At 47.1% G+C, this 25,131-nt stretch overlaps 3 protein-coding genes across 3 annotated transcripts; 2 read left to right on the forward strand and 1 right to left on the reverse strand.

Annotated features, from left to right (window-relative positions):
* Window positions 1-5,638: 5,638 nt before the first annotated feature.
* On the forward strand, window positions 5,639-8,322 carry LOC125513713 (transcription termination factor MTERF5, chloroplastic). The gene is made up of 4 exons (XM_048678879.2): window positions 5,639-5,867; window positions 6,368-6,417; window positions 6,515-6,736; window positions 6,815-8,322. The coding sequence occupies exons 1-4, from the start codon at window positions 5,758-5,760 to the stop codon at window positions 7,885-7,887; spliced, it is 1,455 nt and encodes a 484-aa protein (XP_048534836.1). The 5' UTR covers window positions 5,639-5,757; the 3' UTR covers window positions 7,888-8,322.
* A 598-nt stretch (window positions 8,323-8,920) lies between these two features.
* LOC125513714 (pre-mRNA-splicing factor ISY1-like protein) lies at window positions 8,921-12,788 on the reverse strand. Its single transcript, XM_048678880.2, has 2 exons — window positions 11,645-12,788; window positions 8,921-9,269 (listed from the first exon to the last, which is right to left on the reverse strand). Exon 1 carries the CDS (start codon window positions 12,585-12,587, stop codon window positions 11,652-11,654), a length of 936 nt encoding a protein of 311 aa, XP_048534837.1. The 5' UTR covers window positions 12,588-12,788; the 3' UTR covers window positions 8,921-9,269; window positions 11,645-11,651.
* A 630-nt stretch (window positions 12,789-13,418) lies between these two features.
* On the forward strand, window positions 13,419-14,420 carry LOC147965337 (uncharacterized). The gene has a single exon (XM_087530418.1). It carries the CDS (start codon window positions 13,419-13,421, stop codon window positions 14,418-14,420), a length of 1,002 nt encoding a protein of 333 aa, XP_087386544.1.
* Window positions 14,421-25,131: the final 10,711 nt, after the last annotated feature.

Genomic DNA, 25,131 nt, shown 5'->3' on the forward strand with positions numbered 1-25,131 from the left:
ATGACATATTGTTGATCGGAAATAATGTAGAATTATTCTACAAAGCATAAAGGAGTGTTTTGAAAGAAGTTTTTCAAAGAAAGACCTCGGTGAAGCTGCTTACATATTAAGCATCAAGATCTATAGAGATAGATCAAGACGCTTGATAAGTTTTTTTTCAATGAGTACATACCTTGACAATATTTTGAAGTAGTTCAAAAATTGGAATGGTCAAAGAAAGAGTTCTTGGCTGTGTTACAAGGTGTGAAATTGAGTAAGACTCAAAGCCCGACCACGGCAGAAGATAGAAAGAGAATGAAAGTCATTCCCTATGCCTCGGCCATAGGTTCTATAAAGTATGCCATGCTGTGTACCAGATCTATTGTATACCCGACACTGTGTTAAGCAAGGGAGTACAATAGTGATCTAAGAGTAGATCACAGGACAGCGGTCAAAATTATCCTTAGTGGAATATTTCTCAATTATGGAGGTGACAAAAAGGTTCGTCGTAAAAAGTTACATCGATGCAAGTTTTGACACAGATCTGGATGACTCTAAGTCTCGATCTAAATACATATTGAAAGTGGGAGCAATTAGGTAGAGTAGCTCCATGAAGAGCATTGTAGACATAGAATTCGCAAAATACTTACGGATCTGTATGTGACAGACCCGTTGACTAAAATTATCTCACAAGCAAAACATGATCACACCTTAGTACTCATTGGGTGTTAATCACATAAACGATGTGAACTAGATTACTGACTCTAGTAAACCCTTTGGGTATAGGTCACATGACAATGTGAACTATGGGTGTTAATCACATGGTGATGTGAACTATTAGTGTTGAATCACAAGGCGATGTGAACTAGATTATTGACTCTAGTGCAAGTGGGAGACTGAAGGAAATATGCCCTAGAGGCAATAATAAAGTTATTATTTATTTCCTTATATCATGATAAATGTTTATTATTCATGCTAGAATTGTATTAACCGGAAACATAATACATGTGTGAATACATAGACAAACAGAGTGTCACTAGTATGCCTCTACTTGACTAGCTCGTTAATCGAAGATGGTTATGTTTCCTAACCATGAACAAAAGAGTTGTTATTTGATTAACGGGATCACATCATTAGAAGAATGATGTGATTGACATGACCCATTCCATTAGCTTAGCACCCGATCGTTTAGTATGTTGCTATTGCTTTCTTCATGACTTATACATGTTCCTATGACTATGAGATTATGCAACTCCCGTTTGCCGGAGGAACACTTTGTGTGCTACCAAACGTCACAACGTAACTGGGTGATTATAAAGGAGCTCTACAGGTGTCTCCAAAGGTACATGTTGGGTTGGCGTATTTCGAGATTAGGATTTGTCACTTCGATTGTCGGAGAGGTATCTCTGGGCCCTCTCGGTAATGCACATCACATAAGCCTTGCAAGCATTGCAACTAATGAGTTAGTTGCGAGATGATGTATTACGAAACGAGTAAAGAGACTTGCCGGTAACGAGATTGAACTAGGTATTAAGATACCGACGATCGAATCTTGGGCAAGTAACATACCGATGACAAAGGGAACAACGTATGTTGTTATGCGGTCTGACCGGTAAAGATCTTCGTAGAATATGTAGGAGCCAATATGAGCATCCAGGTTCCGCTATTGGTTATTGACCAGAGACGTGTCTCGGTCATGTCTACATTGTTCTCGAACCCGTAGGGTCCGCACGCCTAAGGTTTCGATGACAGTTATATTATGAGTTTATGAGTTTTGATGTACCGAAGGAGTTCGGAGTCCCGGATGAGATCGGGGACATGATGAGGAGTCTCGAAATGGTCGAGACGTAAAGATCGATATATTGGACGACTATATTCAGACATCGGAAAGGTTCCGAGTGGTTCGGGTATTTTTCGGAGTACCGGGGAGTTACGGGAATACGGGAGAAGAAGTATATGGGCCTTATTGGGCTTTAAGGGAGAGGGAGAGGCAGGCCGCGCCCCCCCCCCCCCCAAGGCCTAGTCCGAATTGGACTAGGGGAAGGGGCTGCGCCCCCTCCTTCCTTCTCTTCCCTCTTCCCCTTCCTTGTCTCCTACTCCTACTACATGGAAGGACTCCTAGTTGGACTAGGAAAGGAGGAATCCTACTCCCGGTGGGAGTAGGACTCCCCTAGGGCGCGCCATAGAGAGGGTCGGCCCTCCCCTCCTCCACTCCTTTATATACGGGGGCAGGGGGCACCCCATAGACACACAAGTTGATCCACGTGATCATATTCTTAGCCGTGTGCGGTGCCCCCTTCCATCATATACCTCGATAATATTGTAGTGGTGCTTAGGCGAAGCCCTGCGACAGTTGAACATCAAGATCGTCACCACGCCGTCGTGCTGACGTAACTCTTCCCCGACACTTTGCTAGATCGGAGTCCGGGGATCGTCATCGAGCTGAACGTGTGCTAGAACTCGGAGGTGCCGTAGTTTCGGTGCTTGATCGGTCGGGCCGTGAAGACGTACGACTACATCAACCTCGTTGTCATAACGCTTCCGCTGTCGGTCTACAAGGGTACGTAGATCACACTCTCCTCTCGTTGCTATGCATCACCATGATCTTGCGTGTGCGTAGGATTTTTTTTGAAATTACTACGTTCCCCAACATCAGCTCCACGAATATAACCGAATCTTCTTCAAGTCCGGAGTCGAGGGCCTGGTCAGGGTCCTCTGGTTGTGGGGAAGGGCTGCTGACCTCCTTTATGGCTTTTCACAGTTCCTACCGCAAAGTGGCAAGGTGAACACTTACGACAAAGAATGCGGGAAAATGGGAGCAGGGAGATATAACTTACCCAGCTTGGAGGATTGTACATGGAGAATCCATCCCGTGGCTTGATGCGGGTGAACTCCTCTTCCTCACCCTTGAACAATTCGGATAGAATTTTCTCTAAAGCGACAGCATTGTCCGGACCCTTACGCCCGCAGCGGGTGGCGTCATCCGCCCCATTATAACACCACAAGGGGTGCCCACGATATTGAAGTGGTTGCACTCCCCGCATTATGCAAATCGACATAACTTCGATTACTGTCAATCCTGATCGAGCCAGTGCTTTAATTCGGTTCATCAGATAGAGGACTTCTCCATTGTCTTCCACCTGGGGGCTCCGTGGGCGCCAACTTCGGCGTTTCTTCAGAGGAGCATTGTTGAACTCACGAAGACCCCGCCGAACAGGGTCCGGAAGGGGAACATCCTCCATATAAAACCATTCTGAAGGCCAGTCTTCGGACAACTTCTTCGGGGTACCAGACAGGTATCTGGTATCAGCGATGTGCCATATTTCGGCTCCACCCACTTGATAAAGTAATCCCCTCTGTGTGCGAGGGACGAGGCAAAATAGCCTTTTCCACAGCTCGAAGTGAGCCTCGCAGCCCAGGAACAACTCGCAGAGAGCCACATAGCCGGCGATATGTAGGATGGAGGCGGGGGTGAAATTGTGTAATTGGAGGCCGTAGAACTCCAGGAGCCCGTGGAGGAATGGATGAATTGGAAATCTGAGTCCCCTTAATAGATAGGGAACAAGGCATACCCGTTCCCCCATAGAGGGACCGGGAAAGCTCTCCGCTTGCTCCCCGCCATTATAGGTGGCAAGCCCGGCTCGAACGGGCACCATGTACGCCGGAGGGAGAAATCCCTTAGTCTACAGTTCGACTAAACGACTGTGTGGGACTGAACACCTCTCCCAATCACCGGGCTTAGGGCTTCGGGGGCAGGAGGAGGAGCTGCGGAGGTCGGCCATGCTGGAATGGATCTTTCCGGAACGCGCTCTGATGGACTCTCGCTGGGGGAGGATGGTATGGATCGGATCTAAGGATCCCCATCCCTTTAATAGACAATTTATTTATCTGGCTAGGGGGCGAATATAAAAACGCCCTAGCGCCTCGCATTCATTCGACGCGTGGGAGAAAGCCCTTATTGGGCACAGAAGCCAAGAGGTCCAAACATTTATGGGACCGGACACTGCTTTACAAATGTTCGAAAGATGGAGAAGAACTCGCCTTGCAATGCCGAAGACAATACTGCGTGCCAGACTCATCGTCATTGAAGCCTGGTTCGGGGGCTACTGAGGGAGTCCTGGATTAGGGGGTATCCGGACAGCCAGATTATATCCTTTGACCAGACTGTTGGACTATGAAGATACAAGATTGAAGACTTCGTCTCGTGTCCGGATGGGACTCTACTTGGCGTGGAAGGCAAGCTAGGCAATACGGATGTGTATATCTCCTCCTTTGTAACCGACCTTGTGTAACCCTAGCCCCCTCTGGTGTCTATATAAACCGGAGGGTTTTAGTCCATAGGACACAATAACATACAATCATACCATAGGCTAGCTTCTAGGGTTTAGCCTCTCCGATCTCGTGGTAGATCAACTCTTGTAATACTCATATCATCAAGAATAAATCAAGCAGGACGTAGGGTTTTACCTCCATCAAGAGGGCCCGAACCTGGGTAAAACATCGTGTCCCCTGCCTCCTGTTACCATCCGCCTAGATGCACAGTTCGGGACCTCCTACCCGAGATCCACCGGTTTTGACACCGACAGCCCCCCGTGGCACGCCACCTGGAAACAGATGGTTCAAAGGGCACTCTCGCCCGCGAAGGCCCCTAGGAGGCGGGTACTACAACATCCTTTATATGAGTGATGGTGGAGCACCTTATGCGAGGGGGTTACAGTGGTGAGGAAGTATATGGCTACCGAGTGTATAGTCTATGTTGTAGATGGGAATGGCTACCCTGAGCCCCAATTTATATAGACGATGAGGGCTAGGGTTTACATGGGGTTCGATCGATCTTATGCCGTCTCCATCTTGGCATCTCCTAATATCCATTCGGGCCTCCGGGCTGCCCTTTACATTGGACCTCTGCGAGACGGGCCTGCTGCCATGCTTCCCACCGAGAGGACACCCTCAGTGTATTACACCGTCATCGCCCCTCACCGACGGGAGGGACCCTGCTATCATTCTTGTTTGTTTCGGCGTCTCGGGTAGGGTTGTGTGGCTTTGGCAAAGTCCCCTAGTAGGAACAATGTCTCCCACTTTCGATCCCCTTTCTGATGGTGCATCTAGCGTCGTCAGAGAATGTGTGATGGCGTGTCTTCGTCGAATCTCGCGGGATTCGGTTCGATGGATCTGTTAGGATCCGGTCTTTATTCGTCTTCGGTCATATGTCTACATGTTTGAGTATTTCAACCTACTCTTTTCTTGATCGGTGACGGTTGTTATTCTGGTGCGCTGACCTATTAAGGCTTTAACATGATGATTCCTCGACTTTCTACTAACAAGTTTTGCCCGACTCCGACAAGGGAGGGCGGTGACGGCGGCACGCCGTTGGCTCGCTCAGTACTTGTAGTTGTCGCTAGCTTGTCCACGAACCTGATTGTATTTTTTGTTATTTCCGATATTCTTTGTACTGTCATGACATACGACGATTAGACTAGAAGTTTTAAAAAAAATATTAATAGTGCGGTTGTTGGCAAAGTAATTTCAAATTTTCACTTTCGTAATGTACAATTGGGTTTCCGAGAGCCACTTCCTAGAAACACCCTTAAATTTATCTCATTTTTTAACGGGGTCTACGAAATTGGAGATATTTCAGTTTCGGGTGTTTGTTTGTGGAACAAGATAAAACCCAGCTCCAAAGTCCCAAACAGCTTCAGCCCCTCACCTCCTGTTACTCTTCCTTCATCCCCTCCACCCCTCTCCGCGGGCGCTCCACTCCCCGGCCGGCCGGCGGCGATGACGAGCCTGCAGGCGGCCCCGCGCCTCAGCCTCCACCTGACCCCGTCCGAACACCGTGGCCGGCTGCTTCCGCCGTGGAGGCTCGTCCTCTCCCCCTCCTCCTGCAGGTAGGCGCGCTTCCTCGCTCGCTCTTAATGGCATTGGTTCCATTACTGCCTGTACTAGTATCGTAGTATTAATTCAGTAGGGATTGGAGCTTGTCCGATGTTTCCTCGTGATTATACGGTATGATGGATGCCCTGCAATTTGAGAGGATCGGTGCAAATCTTAGTCGAGATTTGTATAAGAATATTAGTAATAGATTCAGTTTACTGGTCTCCGATTTGAATTGCCTCAATAAATGCGAAAAAGATAATTGTGCGGCATCGTCTATAATAGTATATGTAAACTTTTTCAAAACATGGATTTGTATGTAAACTCGTGTACTACCTGGGAAGGAGCTCAATCATTGGTAACTGGGCACTGTACTGCTTCTTTTTGATTTAACAGAAGTAAGAACCAGAGACGTTGAAAGGATAATCCACCAAACATCTACTTAAGATTTCCATACCGTATTTCATTGGTTACTGGCTCCAACATTACTAATAGCGGTCTTCTGTTTATACAGGCTTTACACTCTCATTTCCAGACAACATCCCATTTGCAATGCACAATCATGTGAGGTTATCTGTTTATCTCTTCTTAAAAAATCTCCTCCATGGGAGTATGTCGCATACGCAAGTTATATTTATGGTCCACATCAACTATGTTGCAGATGCTGATGATTTACTGGTGGCCAGTGCCCAAAGCTCCACAACTGCTCTCTCAAGGTTGCTTGCTGCAGAAAGAGAGGAAGCGAAAGCTGTGCTATCGCTGTTCTTAAGGCAGAAAGGTTTGAGAAGTGCGGTAGCTGCACGGATCGCCAACAAATCAGATGGATTCATTGAGCACCTGAGTTCAAAGCTCCAAAGTGCTTACAGATCTCGATATGCTGAAGGTTCGCATCTTGAAGTTACTATCTATAAACTTCGTACCTTATAGGTTCTGAACATTTCACAGCATATTTATTTTTCAGGAAGGGAGCTAAGTACACCTGAGATAAGAGATGCTCTCCTTCCCTATCTAGAAGCTCTTTCTAAAGAACATGGGGATAGTTTGGTTGAAGTGGTGGAGAATTTCCCTGATCCTTTTTCCGCGGAAAGGGAGTCCTTGTCTTACTCAATGATACTTACACCAACGAGCTCAAATAAGCAGAAGGCAATTGCTCGAGTAAGCACACCAACCTCAGGGGGAGCCCTCCCGGAGTTAGTGCTCTACCTGCTGGACTATGGCATGGATCATGAGGAGATCAAGAATGTCGTGCGCAAGTTCCCAGCATTTGCGTACTACAACGTGGATCGCAAGATAAAGCCCCTGGTGGAGCTACTGCTTGAGCTTGGTGTGCCGAGGTCAGGCATACCTGGAATCATCAGGAAGAGGCCTCAGCTATGTGGAATCAGCTTGACAGATAATCTGAAACCTATGATGGCCTATATGGAGAATATTGGTGTCAACAAAACTCAGTGGAGCAAGGTGATATGCCGGTTCCCTGCATTTCTCACATATAGCAGGCAGAAGGTGGAGATAACTGTGAGCTACCTTACTGAACTAGGAGTTTCTAAGGAAAACATCGGCAAGATTCTCACACGATGTCCTCATCTCATGAGCTACAGTGTCAATGACAACCTCAGACCAACTGCTGACTACTTCCGGTCGATCGGCGCAGATGCTGCATCTCTTATTCAGAAATGTCCCCAGGCTTTTGGTTTGAACATAGAGTCAAAGCTGAAGCCAATCACAGAGTTTTTCCTGGAGAGAGAGTTCAGCATCGAGGAAATTGGCATTATGGTAAATAGATTTGGGATTATTCACACTCTCAGCTTGCAAGAAAATTTGATTCCCAAATATGAATATTTTCTGACGATGGGGTACCCAAGGTATGAACTCGTGAAATTTCCGCAGTACTTTGGGTACAGTTTAGAGCAGAGGATAAAACCTCGGTATGCTCAGATGACTGGTTGTGGGGTGAGGTTGATTCTGAACCAGATGTTGTCAGTCTCAGAAACCAGATTTGAGGAAATTCTACAAAAGAAATCAGGTGGATTTTGATATGATCACAATCTCAGAAAAGCACAAGTTTTGACAAGTTCGCTTGTAGCACAAGCGTTAATAGCCTGGTAGATGGATAGTTTTCGGCACACAAGAACTATGTTGGAATGCTCTTTTGTAGTTGCATGGCAGTTGATGGACGTGCCGCATTTGAGAGGAACGGTTTTGATATATAACTACTTCGTCATGCTCTTTTGTACTTGCACGGCAGTTGATGGACTCGCAGCATTTGGAGAGGAACAGCTTTGATATATAACTGTTTACTGTTGGTGGCTAGTTTAGGTGACTTCCCTCTTCTTCTCTTTTTGCGAGGGTAGATGCCGTAAGTTGGCAATGTCAAATGCGGTTGTTCGATACTACAAGTTCTTGTTGGCCCGTTTATGTTTTTTATCTGCTACTGATTTATTTTTTATGAACGTTATTTCTTCCATCATATATTCTACTCTCTCCATTCACAAATATAAAATGCTCTACTCCTTCCTATCCATATTAATTGACGCACACTTTGTACAACTTTATACTAAGTGTACGTCAATTAATATGGGTCGGCAGGAGTAACTTTTTTTCCGAATCAAATGTATATAGACATGTTCTAGTGTGTTTGTTCACTCACTTCAGTATGTATGTAGTTCATATTGAAATATTCAAAACATCTTATATTTATGAATGGAGGGAATACTCGCTCTCTTTCTTTGTTGTGTGTGAGGTTAAAGTTCAATGCAAAAAAAAAGGTTAAAGTTTGAAGTTAAATGTTGTAGCCAGCTCTCCCAGGGAAAGGGAAAGTCCCGGCAATATGATGCAGATTTGTTACTTCCATGTATTGTAGATCTTCGAATGATGCAATCAACCATGGCATTCCACTCCACATTGTTCCCAGCCATGATGCAATCAACCATGGCATTCCACTCCACATAGTTCCCAGCCAACGCACCCTTACGTATCTGCCTATTCGTTTCGGTAGCAATTCTCAGCCAAATTTGTACCGACCATGTTAACCAGATAAAAGGGGCATTGACCTTCTTAAAATCTCTGCTGTAGTAAGATAGATGGTTAACATCCTTCGAGTGTTCAGAATTGCTTTCATTATGGTCTAGTAGTTTTTTAGATATATGCGTAGCCAATGGATGTACTTGTAGAGTGCCAGTGAATACAGCACATCCATGCACAGTGACGGTTCACCACCACTATCTCAGGTTTACCCATTTGGCATCAATCATTCTAGGGTAATAAACATCACATCGATCAACATGATTGCAGCGAAGCCCTTCAGTGTTTTTAGCATCAGATCTTCTAGGGTTGCGTCAACGCTTGTCCAGCACTGCACATATTGCTCCTCGCACTTCACTCATCTCAATACCGTGAAGGATTCAGCAATGACCAACCTAACAGGAAGGGGGGAAATAGGTTAAGATATGATGAAATGAGGTGTTGCCACAGCAAATGAGGTGCTTCAGTTGGCAACGAATATTCTAGAAATGGAATCACTAATCAGACACCATAAGCGCAAAAATTCTAAACTGAATCACATACTCCTTCCGTATTAAAATATAAGATGTTTTTTAGACTAGTTTAGCGTACAAAAACGTCTTATATTTTGAAACAGAGGTTGTAATTTTTTTTCATGTATCCCCAAATCTGACTTGCTTTACAAGATGTTTGATGAGGAAATGAACGAAGCAGACACATTAGTTGCTGAAAAAGAAACTAGGTATATCTGCTGCTCAGTTAACTCACCCGACCAGCATGATTTCCTGCTTGCAAAATGTTTTCCATATCAAATAAATAACTAAAATCCGTCATTAGTACAGAACTACAGATATGCAGTTCAACTGTAACCCCGAAGAAAGCATCTTGTGGTCAGCACCAATAAGGCGTTATCCCTCTGTATCTAACTTGGTAGGTAGAAAGGACATTCAAAAGAATCATCAACTTCAAACAATACTCTTCCAGATTTTAAAAGGTATTCAAAGAAGCACAAAATGCTCACTCGATGTGTATGACAGATCATCTCCAGAAAATACAAAATAGCTGCAGCGACTTTAACTAAATGAACTACGGCAACTAATGATATGGTCAAACGTATGGGAATTCCGTGTATCAATTTATATGTTAACTATTTAGCAGCGATATGGTCAACGTATGGGAATTCCATGTATCAATTTATTGCCTAAAGTCAACATTTCAGCATATAAATTGCTTATTTGGAGCATCAGGTTCAAACAAGATTTATGAACAAAACTAATCAGAGGCAGTGAATTGCATGAGCAATAGACACGCCTAAGGCCAAAACACCCGACCATATACATATTTAACTCAGGCTCCAGTAGAGTATTTCGCTGTTGATACAATGCCTAGGAGCACAATTTTCAAAATTCAAACAAAACACACAATCAATGATACAATACAATGTAAATGATAATAATTCGCATATTGCAAGACAGAACACAGGCTTTGCCTCATAAAATTAAACCATTCGCAGCATGAAGGTTCTAAGAGTAAATGGGCACACAATCAATGATACAATACAATACAATACAATACCCGCAAAAAAATGATACAATACAATGCAAATGATAATTTATATATTGCAAGACAGAACACAGCTTTGCCTCATAAAATTAAACCACATCATTAAATAAACACGAACCGAATATACAAGACCACGTTCCAGCCTACACATAACACACCCCACAGCGAATGAGGTGCTTCGGTTGACAAGGAATATTCTAGAAACGGAATCACTAATCAGACATAAGCGCAAAAAAACTCTGAACTAAATCGCATATTTTTTGAATGTGTAACCAAATCTGACTTGCTTTACCAAATGTTTGATGAAGAAATGAACAAAGCAGACACATTAGTTTCTGAAAAAGAAACTAAGTATCTGCTTGTCAGTTAACTCACCCGACCAGCATGATTTCCTACTTGCAAGATGTTTTCTATCAAATAACTAACTAAAACCCCATCATTGGTACAGAACTACGGATATACAGTTGAACTGTAACCCAAAAGAAGGCACCTTGTTGTCAGCACCTATAAGGCATTATGCCTCTGTATCTAACTTGGTAGGTCAAAAGGACATTTGAAAGAATCATCAACTCAAACAATACTCTTGTCGATTTTAAAAGGTTTTCCAAGAAGCACAAAATGCTTACTCAATGTGTATACCAACTCATCAGCAGAAAATACAAAACAGCTGCAGCGACGTTAACTAAATGAACTACGGCAAAGTAATGAAATAAGATACTGCGCCACTCAGCGCTTATATGGTCAACATATATGAATTTGACGTATCAATTTATTGCCTAAACTCAGTATTTCAGCATATAAATTGCTTATTTGGAGCATCAGGTTCAAATAAGATTTGTGAACAAAACTAATCAGAGGCAGTGAATCGCATGAGCAGTATACGAACCTAAGGCCAAAACACCTGACCGTATACATATTTAACTCAGGCTCGAGCAGAGTATTTCACTGTTGATACCATGACTATGAGCACAACTTTCAAAATTCAAACAAAGCACACAATCAATGGTACAATGCAAATGATAATTCACATATTGCAAGACTGAACACAGACTCTGCATCATAAAATTAAATCATTCGCAGCATGAAGGTACTAAAGAGTAAATGGCACACACAAATTACAGGGCAACAAAAAATCAGTAGAGCAGTCTTTATGGTGTGGTATTTTGGATGCATGCCTAGTCTACACCAGTTAAGTAATCTACTAGAGCCAAGATAAACAAGAGCATACATCTCTCCTAGCGTTGGACATTGAGCATCTCCTTAGCCTCCTTCTGCTCGCCTTGCAGGGTATCACTTGTGTACTTGCTGAGCAGCTCTTTCTTCTTCTGCTCTAGCACCATCCGCTCAATCTCCTTCTCGTCAGGGAGCGGCACATGTGCCACAAACTCCCTCCCAGCCTCTTCCCCCTTCTCTCTTTCCATTCTCTCTTCCTCCAGCCTCCTCTCCTCCTCAACCTCCTCCTCCACCTCCTCGAACAGCACCTCCGTAGCAGCTTCCCCACCACGCCCACCTGCTGCAGCCACCTCGCCACTCACCACATTCTTCATGGCCTCCCGCCGCACACGCTCCACCCGGTGCCACTCCGTGACAACCTCGTCCCGCATGCGCTTCTCGGCAGCAGCCTCAAGGGGCTCAAGCACACCGTCCTCGTCGTCATAGTATCCATAGTACCCGGCATTGATGCGCTTGTGGATCTCGTAGCGGGTGCGGCGCTTGCGGACCTCAGGTGGCTTATCAAATAGCTCACGGACGCCGGGGAGCTTCTTGGCAGCGCCAAAGTAGCGGTAGCCTGGGCCCCGGCCGGAGGGGTTGGGGATGGCGACGATGTTACCGTCGAGGTCGGTCATGAGGGCGGCGTTGGAGCTGCGAGAGTAGTCGCGGCCTCCGAGCTCGAGGATGCGGCGCTCCCAGTGGCTGCGCTCGCGGAGGAGCTTGTTGATCTCGTCGTTGAGGTCTCGGAGGCGGTGCTCCCCGAGGCCCTCGTTCTGGATCTCGGCGACCTTGACGCCGATCTCGCGCAGGATCTCTCCACGCCAGCGGTCGGCGTCGGCGAGGTCCCGGCACTCGGAGGCGAGGTACGGCCGGCGCTCGCGGGGCTTGCGCTTCTCCTCCTGCTTCATCGTGATGAAGCGGTTCAGCATGGACTGCGCCTTCTCCTCGTTACGAGCCATGGTGGGCGGTCGCGCGGAGCGGCCGGTGGCGGTGCGGGCGGCGGTGAGGTTCGCGAGCTTGGGGACGAGGGTTTGGGGGGAGGCGCGTGGGCTGGATTAGGATTTGCGGGCTAGGTTTTAGGGGAAGAGAGGCGGCTTTGATGGCTCACCTGGTTGGTATCCGCTCTGCGTTCGCTGGACCAATTTTCTCTTTTCGGTTAGGAAAACTCTTGTGTTTAAACCGGCTGATCACGTCGCTCGCTGGAATCAACCGCCTCCTCCGTGTGCCACGGGTCCTGTGGGTCCACGACTGCTTTTCCCTTCCTCTTCTAAAACCTTATAGCATCTCCGGCCGCGTCCTCAACAAAACCCTCCAGGCGATATTTAGGCCGTCGGCGTCGAAAAATCGGTCCAGTCGCACCCTCAAAGACCCTTTTTTCATTGGTTCGGGCTGAAATTGATGCCGGCGGACCTAGGCCGAACTCAGCGCGCTGGGGGCGCTTGGGAGCGCCGGCCGAATCATTTTTGGCGCGAAAGTCGGCGGGCCCTCCTTGGCAGCGACTCGGCTCTTCTCGCCACTTTGTCGTCCTCATCGCCTCGGTTCCCTCGGCGAATCAATGCCAAAGCTGCCGCGCTGGTCAGCCTCCTACATTGATGCCTCACGGCCGGCGCAGTGAAGACCGGACGACGCGCGTCCCTCACCCGCCACGCGTAACACGGCGGCCACGCGTACGCGCGGTGCCTCCGCCTATATAAGCCGCCCCGAGCGCGCCGGTGACGCACAGACTCTCCACCGCCGACGCCCCGTTCCTTCCCCGTCCCTCCCTCTCCTCTCGTCGTTCCAGTTCAACCATGGCCGAGCGCTTCCCAAGCGACGGCGCGGCGGCGAACGGCTTCGGCCGCCGCCACCTCCACGAGGACGAAACTCGGCTCCTCTATGAAGCCGAGTACCCGGTCCTGCCGGACATGCGGGTGCCCGGGGCGTGGAGGATCAGCGCCGGCGGGGTCTCGATGCCACCACCGCCCACCGGAGCGGTGCGGCATGCGGAGATCGCGTGTATCCGCGCCTCTCTGCCGCAGGCGGCGAGGGAAGGCCCACGGTACGTCCCCGACAACCCGCTATGGGAGCCCCACTTCCGCCGCCGCCACGCCGAGCAGCTCGAGGCCACCAACGGCGTCGTGCCCTCCGGGAGGCTCAACTCCGAAGGCCGCAGCCGAAGGTGGGGCGTGCCTGGCCGCACGCTGGAGGCCGTCCTCGAGTACATCGAGGGCGGCAACACGCCTAGGCTGGAGTACCCCGCTCCCCCGTCCTTCTCCCGCCGGCGTGGGAGCTCGTGGACGCCGAGGCGCATGGACCCGGGGGCGTCCTCCTCCTCGTCCGGCCGCTCGACCAGCTCTCCCTGCCTCCGCCACGTCAAGTCGGAGCCCCAGGATATGCCGGTCAGCCACCGCACCCGTAGCTCCGGCGTCCGCATCACCGACTCCTCCCCCACCTCTGGCCGCCTTGTCCTCGTCAGGCCGAAGGCGGAGCCCGGCCTCCCCACGGAGTACGAGGCCATAGTCCGACGCGGCTTCTCCGATGAGGAGGCCCTAAAGTGGGCGCGGGACGACTACCTCCGCGATGAGATGGTCCGGCAGCGCCGAGCCCTGGAGGAGATAACCGCCCGCAAGCGTGGGCGCGAGGACGAGCGCGGCGTGGTGATCCTCGACGGCGACGAGGACGAGGACGCCCCCGGACCGTCCAACCCACCGCGCCAACCTAAGGAGGGGTGCAGCAGGGACGGCGGCCGCGGAGGCGACGACGACGACGACGGCAGCGACTACACGCAGTTCTACAAGCTCCTCGGCATGTAGAGCTTCAAGGGCGGTGGGCGGCGAGGAGCGGCGAGGGCGGCGGCGAGCCTAGTAGCATTTTTTTATTTTTTGTAAAATATTTTAAATATGTATGAACTCGCCGAAGTTTTGATGAATTTGTGCCTAGTTTGTGGTTTTCAAATAAATTGTGGGCGTCGCGACTGGGGGGTATCACGCCCCCAGCACGCGGTTTTCGCCGGTGCGCCCCCAGGGGCGATTTTTAGTGCCTCCTGGGGGCCAACGGCTGGAGATGCTCTTATTCCCCACGCCCTCGTCTCTCCCTGCCTCTTTTCGATTCACCCACAAGGCACTCCTGAAGATCCAATGAAGCGTCGCCGGGTTCATTGATACGAGATAGAGATACAACAGGAGCATCGCCGGAGCCATCGAAGACTGGAATGGAGCATCGTCGGACGGCCGGAATTGTTGGGAGCTTCGTTGCGGCTAGAACGGAGTTCCACCAGAGCTGCAATGGAGCGTTGTCCGGGTCATTGGAGCTTCGTCGCGGTTGCAATGGAGCTTCGTCGAGATTGTAATGGAGCACTGCCGGGGTCGTTGGAGCTCCGTCGCGGCTGCAATGGAGCTCCGTCGGAGTTGCAATGGATCTTCACCGGTCACCGACGGTGCGGCCATGGAGCTGCAGTGGAGCTTCGTCGGGGTGTCGTCGTTGTTGCATTGAAGCTTTTTTTTCAGCCGTCGGAGCTACCATGGTGCAGCCCCCCGGCGAGTCTCGGCGCTGCATCGCAGCGGTGAAAGTGCAACTATCCCTAGGTGGTTTTGGTAATTCATAACAACATATAGCTCATTGAGCTAATGCTATTCCAAGATGATTATTTCAGGAAAGCTCAATGATTGGCATGGCATGGATGTGAAAGTGGAACCCTCAAAATGCTAAGGACAAAGGATTGGCTCAAGCTCAAAAGCTCAAGACTCTTCATTTTATATTTTAGTGATCCAAGATCACATTGAGTCTTTAGGAAAAGCCAATACTATCAAGGAGGGATGTGGTGTTGCTTAATGAGCCTCTTGCTTCATGTGCTTAATGATATGCTCCAAAAAACCCCATATCCACATATGACCTAAACCCTAAGCCAAACTCGGTCCTACCGATTCTTCCTATCCGGCGCCACCGAGTTTCATTTGTCATAAGCCACTGCCAAACCCTAGCAATTCGGTCCTACCGATAGGGATCTCGGTCTCACCGAGATGGGGTTGCAAACTCTCTGTTTCCCTTTCGTAACTTTTCGGTCTCACCGAAAGAGCGAATCGGTCCCACCGAGATTGCAATGTAAACTCAGTGTTTCCCTTTTGTAACTTTTCGGTCTCACCGAGTTCCACTCGGTCTCACCGAAAGAGCAAATCGGTCCCACCGAGTTTGCCTGACCAACTCTCTGGTTAGCTAATTACCAAATTCGGTCTCACCGAGTTTGTGTAATCGGTCTCACCGAGATTACGTTATGCCCAAACCCTAACCATATCGGTCCTACCGAGTTGCATGTCAGTCCCACCGAAAATCACTAACGGTCACTAGGTTTACATTTTCGGTCCGACCGAGCTTATTGATTTGGTCCCACCGAGATTGGAAAACTGTGTAACAGTTGGATTTTGTGTGGAGGCTATATATACCCCTCCACCTCCTTCTCATTCCGTGAGAGAGCCATCAGAACACACACACCATTCCAACTCATATGTTCTGAGAGAGAACCACCTACTCATGTGTTGAGACCAAGATATTCCATTCCTACCATATGAATCTTGATCTCTAGCCTTCCCAAGTTGCTTTCCACTCAAATCTTCTTTCCACCAAATCCAAATCCTATGAGAGAGAGTTGAGTGTTGGGGAGACTATCATTTGAAGCACAAGAGCAAGGAGTTCATTACCTACACACCATTTGTTACTTCTTGGAGAGTGGTGTCTCCTAGATTGGCTAGGTGTCACTTGGGAGCCTCCGACAAGATTGTGGAGTTGAACCAAGGAGTTTGTAAGGGCAAGGAGATCGCCTACTTCGTGAAGATCTACCGCTAGTGAGGCAAGTCATGTGTGGGCGATGGCCATGGTGGGATAGACAAGGTTGCTTCTTCGTGGACCCTTTGTGGGTGGTTGCTTCTTCGTGGACCCTTCATGGGTGGAGCCCTGTGTGGACTCGCGCAACCGTTACCCTTGGGTGGAGCCCTGTGTGGACTCGCGCAACCGTTACCCTTCGTGGGTTGAAGTCTCCATCAACGTGGATGTAGGATAGCACCACCTATCCGAACCATGGGAAAAACATCCGTGTCTCCAACTGCGTTTGAATTCTCCAAACCCTTCCCTTTACATTCTTGCAAGTTGCATGCCTTACTTTCCACTGCCAATATACTCTTTGCATGCTTGCTTGAATTGTGTGATGATTGCTTGACTTGTCCTAAAATAGCTAAAATCTGCCAAGAACTAAAATTGGGAAAAGGTTAAGTTTTTATTTGGTCAAGTAGTCTAATCACCCCCCTCTAGACATACTTTCGATCCTACAAGTGGTATCAGAGCTTTGGTCTCCATTTGCTTGATCTCCATAGCTTTTGGTGGTCATAGCCTTGGTTTCACAACCTAGGAGAGTATGGCGTCTAGCGAGGGAAATTATCACCGTAGAGGTCCTTACTTTGATGGTACTAACTTTGCTAGTTGGAAGCATAAAATGAAAATGCATATTCTTGGACATAACCCCGCCGTTTGGGCTATTGTATGTGTTGGCTTGCAAGGTGACTTCTTTGATGGGAGAGAACCAAACCGTGAAGCTACCGCGGATGAGTTGAAGATGTTGCAATACAATGCTCAAGCTTGTGATATTCTCTTCAACGGATTGTGCCCCGAAGAATTCAACAAAATCAGCCGTCTTGAGAATGCAAAGGAAATTTGGGACACTTTGATTGATATGCACGAAGGTACCGACTCCGTCAAGGAATCCAAGTTGGATGTGCTTCAAAGCCAACTTGAAAAGTTCAAGATGAAGGATGGTGAAGGTGTCGCTGAAATGTACTCTAGGCTTGTTCTCATCACAAATGAGATTGCCGGCTTAGGAAGTGAAGAGATGACCGACAGATTCATCATCAAGAAGATTCTAAGAGCCTTGGATGGAAAATATGATACCGTGTTCACATTGATCCAAATGATGCCCAATTACAAAGATCTCAAGCCAACGGAGGTGATTGGAAGAATTGTTGCTCATGAGATGTCACTTAAGGATAAAGAGGAACTTCACAACAAATCAAGTGGTGCCTATAAAGCCTCATGTGAAGCCCCTACATCATCAAGTGAGAAACAAGACTTCAATGAAGAATTGAGCTTAATGGTGAAGAACTTCAACAAGTTCTACAAGAGTAGAAGCAAAGATAGAAGCTTCAAGTCAAGGTCCTACAATGACAAAAGATCTTCTAGTCGAGAGCGAAACTGCTACAATTGTGGAAGACCCGGACACTATTCCAATGAGTGTACGGCTCCCTACAAGAGAAGAGAAGATTCTCCAAGAAGAAGAAGCAAAGAATCACCACCAAGAGAGAGAAGGAGTAGAGATGATCGTTATGAACGAAGATACTCACGTAGAAGCAAGGATTCAGAAAGGAAGGAAAAATCATCAAGGAGCTACACAAGACGAAGACATCAAGCTCATGTTGGTGAATGGGTATCCGGCTCCGACTCCGACAGCCACTCCGAGAGAAGTTATCACTCCGACTCCGAAGATACTCAAGATGAAGGTGTTGCCGGTCTAGCACTTGTGTCAACCAACTCCTACGACATATTTGACTCACCAAATGAAGGAATTGGAAGATGCTTCATGGCCAAAGGTCCTAAGGTAACACACCCCGAGTATGTTGATTTCAATAGTGATGAAGATGACTTGTTAGGTGATGATTTGCTTGGTGACAACTCTAGTGATGAATATTATGATGAAAGACCGATTAATCATGCTAATCAAGATAAAACGAATGACAATGATAAGGAGAAGATTGAGTCTCTAACTAAAGAACTAAACACTCTTAAGTTAGCTCATGAAACTATCTTCGAAGATCATCGAGAACTTTTAAGAGCTCATGAGAAATTACGCTTTGAACAACTCAATCTTGAGCAAGAGCACGAGTTCTTAAAGGCAATCAATGATGATCTCCGCAAGAAAAGTTCTTCTTACATTGCCAAGCTTTTACTCTTATCTACTTACATGCCTCAAGTCAAGTCTAGTAACAAGAAAGATTCTTCCTCTAGCAGTAACAATGATCATGTTAAATCCAATATTGTTGCTTCTAGTAGTTCTCTTGATTCCACTAATGATTCTCTTAGCCAAGTTACACTTGAGCAAGAAAATAGTTTATTGAAGGGAATTATAGAGAAAGGAGTGTACAAAAGCCTTGCCAGGAGTAAGCAATTCGAGGAAATTGTGCGCAAGCAAGGAATGCACCGGAAGAATCAAGGTGTTGGTTTTGAACGAAAGTTCAATGCCAATGGAGTTGAGTGGGAAGAAGATCAATACCCCAAGACAAAGTTTGTCCCTCAACAAGAGAAGTATGATGCTTCTTTAAAGGGGACACAAGCTTAAGATGATCTTCCACCACAAGACTACAAGCAAAAAGGCAAGGACAAGCTTCAAGAGGAAATTGATGCATTTGAAGAAGCTCTTAAGACCTTAGTCAAGTGGATTCCCATGACTACTTCAAGTTCCACTTCATCAAGTACGACTACAACTCCAAGGATTTCCATCAAGATGATGTGGATCCAAAAGAAGAAGAACTAGAGAGTTCTTGAGGGTGACTCCGCCAACATACTTCACTCTTATCATTTTGGCAAGAACAAGTGCAATCAACTTCCACATCGTGCACTAGTTCAAGGAGTCACAAACTCTCTTGTTGGTAAGACAAGGGACAAGGTAACCTAAAAGTTTTCATGGACATCATCTTTTGTGCGCATCACTCTATGTCTATGGATATCCTTGTTTGTTCCTTGTGGGACTAACCCATGTAGGTATTGAAAGTGCAATTCACTCAAACGGATAGCTCCAAGTGATCTACATCAACATTGAGCATCCACATCTTCAACATCTACATGAAGTCATCATCGACAAAACCCAAGGTTAGTTCATCCCTCTTAGGGGGGGTATCACATCTAGGGGGAGCTTTACTCTAAGACTTGAGCTAAAGCAACTCTAAATATGTGAACACAACAATGCTTTATGTAAAAGTGGTAATCCCACTTGAGCTTAAACGATGAGTATGACCTATGATCAAGTGCTCTCACTTGACTCCTAAGTCAATATACTCATATATAGATGACCTAGTCATCGCAAATTGCTTGATAGATGCTAGAATTGGTTGTGCATGCCTCGTCACATATTTCATTTGCCATCTTATTGTGTGAGCATGCTGGTTGCATATTTTACTCATTCGAGGACATCCACTTGTTGTTTTGATTGTTCGGCTTTATTTCTTTTTGCCAAGTGGATGGACAAGAATGCCTAAGAACCTCCTCTAGCTATCTATGCTTTTCTCGTCTCAAACTCTATTCATGCTGCATCACAAAATTTGATCAAGTCAGATTCGAACCACTCTGTGTGAGGAGCGCTCGGAGTCCCCGATTTGTCATAGACTTAAACTTCCAAAACCTCTTTATGATTCTCGGTCTGACCGATACTCCACTTTCGGTCCTACCGAGATCATTAAGTTGATCTAGGTTTTCGATCTCGGTGCAACCGATTTGAACATTTCGGTCACACCGAGTTTCAGTAACTGCACGCAGTTATGAATCTCGGTGCCACCGAGTTGTTCCACTCGGTCACACCGACAGGGTCGGGCTATATATAGTCACGGGCAAAATTTTGGAAATTTCTCCGAACCCCTTCGCCCGCGCGATAGCCTGCTCTGCCAACGTGGTCTCCGGATCGTCTTCTCGCCGCCAGCCGCCTCCAGTCGCTGGTCTCCGTCGCCGTCAACGGGAATTCTGCCTCGCCGTTGCCGCCGTAGCAAGTCCCCGCCGAACTAGGGTATGGACTTGATCTTTGTGCTATTCTCCAATCTGATTCCTAGCACATTGTGTTCTTCATGATTCTTGCCATGATTGAAACACTCCTATCCAGTCAAAACGCTCATAGATTAGGTTTGATTCAAAAATTCTAGGTTTAGGTTTCCGCCGAAACCATCTCGGACCCACCGAGTTGAAAAACTCGGTCCCACCGATTTGGCTTATGCCATTGCACAAGTGAGACTCGGTCTGACCGAGAATTACTTATCGGTGTGACCGATTTTGGAACTCTGTGAAACCCTAGCAGTCTCGGTGCCACCGAACTGTGACTCGGTCCAACCGAGTTCACTAGTTTAGGTTCCAAAACTGCTTCGGTATCACCGAGTTTGAAAATCGGTAGATCCGAGATGATTTCAGTGGGAAACTAAAACTAAGTTTTTGGATCATTCTTTTTGCAAAAATCTCTGCATTTTGTGATGCTCATCTTTTCTACCTCATCTGTAATCTGTTCACAGGGTCAGCTGTCAGAGCTTACAGCATGTCAGACCAAAGTGATAGCCAGAATGTGTCAGAACAGCAAGTGGTGATGAGTGAGGGCACTAGTCCCTCAAGTTCTTCAGATGAGGGCAGCAGGAGCACCCCTAGCAACTTGCCAAAGGCTGCCACGAGACAGAGGAAGAAGAGGACTCCAGATTCCGAAGATGAAGACTATGTGGCAGAGGAAGAGGCCACTTCCAAGAGAGTTGAGCCAGCTCAAGGCACTAAGCCAGGCCTGAAAATCAGAAGGCCAGCAGGCAGGCAGCCAATGTCAAAGGCCAGAATGTCAACTGAGAAGCCCATAGAGCCAGTTGCAGCTGAGAGCAAGAAAAGAAAGGAAAGAGTGAAGAAGACTGTGGCTAGAGTGCTTGGCAAAGCTTCCATCATGGAAGAGGAAGAAGAAGAAGAGGTAGCTGCACCAGCACCCAAGGCACCCAAGCTAATGGGAGATGCCATAAAATCAGGGGGAGCTGCTTCCAAGGCCAAGCCAGCTCCAAAGCCAAAGCCAAAGAGGAACACAAGAAGCATCCCAGCAGCTGAGAAGAACAAGGCCCCAGTGCTGAGACTGCTGCTGAAGAAGAAGAGGAAGAGAATGTCCTAAGGAAGCTCAAGCCCAAGATCCCAGACCACAACGATGCTCATTCTATCGCTGAGGACATGAAGCTCAGGAGAGATTCAGGACTAAGGAAATGGAGAGAAGCAGACCCATATGCTTCAAGGAGAAGGACTGCCGTGGACTACAGGTTTCACACCAAGGAGCAGCAGGATTTTTATGAGACAGTGCTGCTAGATAAGAAGCCCATTGTCTGTGATATGCGATGGGTTGATTGGACATACATCAAGGACAATGAGGAGCACTATCCTGGAGTGCAAGACAGCTTCATAGCTTGTGGAGTAGCTGACTTTGTTGGGCAGAAGCTCACAAAGTGGAACGAGGAACTCATCATGCAGTTCTACTCCACAGCACATTTTTATCCAGATGGGAGGATCACATGGATGTCTGAGGGTACAAGGTACCAATCCACAGTTGCTGAGTGGGCACAGATCATTAATGCCCCAGAGGAGCAAGATGATGACTTGGATATCTATGCCAAGAAGAAAATGGACCACAACTCAATGTCAAATATGTACAAGGAGATCCCAAATGAAGCACTTGATACCTTCAAGTTTGGCTCAGTACATTACCTTCTGTCAGGGCTCCGACGATCAATTGGATACTAAGGCACACCTTACTGCCCAAGTCTGGAGATCACAAGATGATCAGAGGCCATGCTATCAACTTGCTACATGTGTTTGATGTGCCTCAGAAGTTCAAGGTGATGAGCCTCATAGTGGAAACAATCAAGAGGACTGCAGCAGACCAGAAGAGGAGCTGCGGATATGCCCCTCAGATTCAGGAGCTCATCAACTCCAAGATGGGCACGGGCATATATTTATTGGACAAGGAACATTTGCCCATCCGTCCAGATTTTGAGAACAATGAAGTTGTGATGACTGAGAATGAGCCATCGTCTGCACAAGCTTATGCAAAGAAGGTGAAGGCGAGGAAGGAGAAAGCTGCCAAGATGCCTACTCAAGAGGAGGCATCTGAATATTTCTTGAAGACCAAACAAGAGCAGCTTGGTTACTTGATTGCATCCACGCTGAGGATCGAGCAAAGTCTGGCCACCCTCACTCAAAATCAGCAGAGCCTAGAGAGAATCATGGAACAGAAGTTCTATGACTTGGATGTCAAAGTAACGGAAGTTCAGTCTGTAGTGGAGCAGCTCCAGGAGGACATGCAGGAGAGGAGAGGCAGGACTACTACTCATGCCTTTGCCAGAGTGCCAAGAGGTCCGAGGTCGTCTGCCGTGCCAGTTGCTGACACAAGAGCCACCACCTCAGCACCAGCCACAGCCTCAGTTCCACCAGCTCCAGCATCTACTTCAGCTCCAACCCCAGCGTCTACTTCAGCATCTACCGAAGCCTTCGTCCTTGGAGTGATCCGGACTCCACCACCACCTGAAGATCAAGCCTGAGCGTCGATCTAGTGCTATGCATTTTCTAGGAACTTTTTGGTAACTTGTTGCCAAAGGGGGAGAAGATGTATAGATCATAGGCTTCGAGAGAGAGAGAGTGAGAGTGTTGCTTTTCTCTCTTGCTTTATTTGGTTTTTTTTCAAACTTGTTTGCTTTTGAGTGCTTGAGATACTATGCTTGTGAGACATTGATGATCATGTGTTTGATCATAAGCTACACTTAATGTTTGCTTAATGCTATTATCCTATCTATCTTATGTGATCATTCACTATTCTTGGTGATGAGTGCATGTATTTCATTCTTATCATTTTAAGCGCTCCACCAAGATGTATGTGACATGGAAGAGTCACCCATGACTCTAACTCCTTGTGCATTTGTAGTCCAAAGCAAATTTTAAATATGCACAAATTTAGGGGGAGCTCTTACTTATCACATACTTCTCAAAGCGACGATATATTTCATGCTTATTATCATTTGTCGAAGCTTTGATCTATATGTTGTCATCAATTACCAAAAAGGGGGAGATTGAAAGTGCAACTATCCCTAGGTGGTTTTGGTAATTCATAACAACATATAGCTCATTGAGCTAATGCTATTCCAAGATGATTATTTCAGGAAAGCTCAATGATTGGCATGGCATGGATGTGAAAGTGGAACCCTCAAAATGCTAAGGACAAAGGATTGGCTCAAGCTCAAAAGCTCAAGACTCTTCATTTTATATTTTAGTGATCCAAGATCACATTGAGTCTTTAGGAAAAGCCAATACTATCAAGGAGGGATGTGGTGTTGCTTAATGAGCCTCTTGCTTCATGTGCTTAATGATATGCTCCAAAAAACCCCATATCCACATATGACCTAAACCCTAAGCCAAACTCGGTCCTACCGATTCTTCCTATCCGGCACCACCGAGTTTCATTTGTCATAAGCCACTGCCAAACCCTAGCAATTCGGTCCTACCGATAGGGATCTCGGTCTCACCGAGATGGGGTTGCAAACTCTCTGTTTCCCTTTCGTAACTTTTCGGTCTCACCGAAAGAGCGAATCGGTCCCACCGAGATTGCAATGTAAACTCAGTGTTTCCCTTTTGTAACTTTTCGGTCTCACCGAGTTCCACTCGGTCTCACCGAAAGAGCAAATCGGTCCCACCGAGTTTGCCTGACCAACTCTCTGGTTAGCTAATTACCAAATTCGGTCTCACCGAGTTTGTGTAATCGGTCTCACCGAGATTACGTTATGCCCAAACCCTAACCATATCGGTCCTACCGAGTTGCATGTCAGTCCCACCGAAAATCACTAACGGTCACTAGGTTTACATTTTCGGTCCGACCGAGCTTATTGATTTGGTCCCACCGAGATTGGAAAACTGTGTAACAGTTGGATTTTGTGTGGAGGCTATATATACCCCTCCACCTCCTTCTCATTCCGTGAGAGAGCCATCAGAACACACACACCATTCCAACTCATATGTTCTGAGAGAGAACCACCTACTCATGTGTTGAGACCAAGATATTCCATTCCTACCATATGAATCTTGATCTCTAGCCTTCCCAAGTTGCTTTCCACTCAAATCTTCTTTCCACCAAATCCAAATCCTATGAGAGAGAGTTGAGTGTTGGGGAGACTATCATTTGAAGCACAAGAGCAAGGAGTTCATTACCTACACACCATTTGTTACTTCTTGGAGAGTGGTGTCTCCTAGATTGGCTAGGTGTCACTTGGGAGCCTCCGACAAGATTGTGGAGTTGAACCAAGGAGTTTGTAAGGGCAAGGAGATCGCCTACTTCGTGAAGATCTACCGCTAGTGAGGCAAGTCCTGTGTGGGCGATGGACATGGTGGGATAGACAAGGTTGCTTCTTCGTGGACCCTTTGTGGGTGGTTGCTTATTCGTGGACCCTTCGTGGGTGGAGCCCTGTGTGGACTCGCGCAATCGTTACGCTTGGGTGGAGCCCTGTGTGGACTCGCGCAACCGTTACCCTTCGTGGGTTGAAGTCTCCATCAACGTGGATGTAGGATAGCACCACCTATCCGAACCACGGGAAAAACATCCGTGTCTCCAATTGCGTTTGAATTCTCCAAACCCTTCCCTTTACATTCTTGCAAGTTGCATGCCTTACTTTCCGCTGCCAATATACTCTTTGCATGCTTGCTTGAATTGTGTGATGATTGCTTGACTTGTCC

The sequence above is a fragment of the Triticum urartu genome, chromosome 6A (assembly GCF_056163025.1).
Source record: "Triticum urartu cultivar PI428250 chromosome 6A, HENAU_Tu73, whole genome shotgun sequence".
NCBI classification, from domain to species: domain Eukaryota; kingdom Viridiplantae; phylum Streptophyta; class Magnoliopsida; order Poales; family Poaceae; genus Triticum; species Triticum urartu.

Bases quoted from the DNA above. Each gene is read 5' to 3' on its own strand.
- LOC125513713 (XM_048678879.2), top strand. From the start codon at position 5,758: ATGACGAGCCTGCAGGCGGCCCCGCGCCTCAGCCTCCACCTGACCCCG. The intron at 5,868-6,367 runs GTAGGCGCGCTT...CTGTTTATACAG, and splicing joins CTCTCCCCCTCCTCCTGCAG to GCTTTACACTCTCATTTCCA. The intron at 6,418-6,514 runs GTGAGGTTATCT...ACTATGTTGCAG, and splicing joins CATTTGCAATGCACAATCAT to ATGCTGATGATTTACTGGTG.
- LOC125513714 (XM_048678880.2), bottom strand. From the start codon at position 12,587: ATGGCTCGTAACGAGGAGAAGGCGCAGTCCATGCTGAACCGCTTCATC.
- LOC147965337 (XM_087530418.1), top strand. From the start codon at position 13,419: ATGGCCGAGCGCTTCCCAAGCGACGGCGCGGCGGCGAACGGCTTCGGC.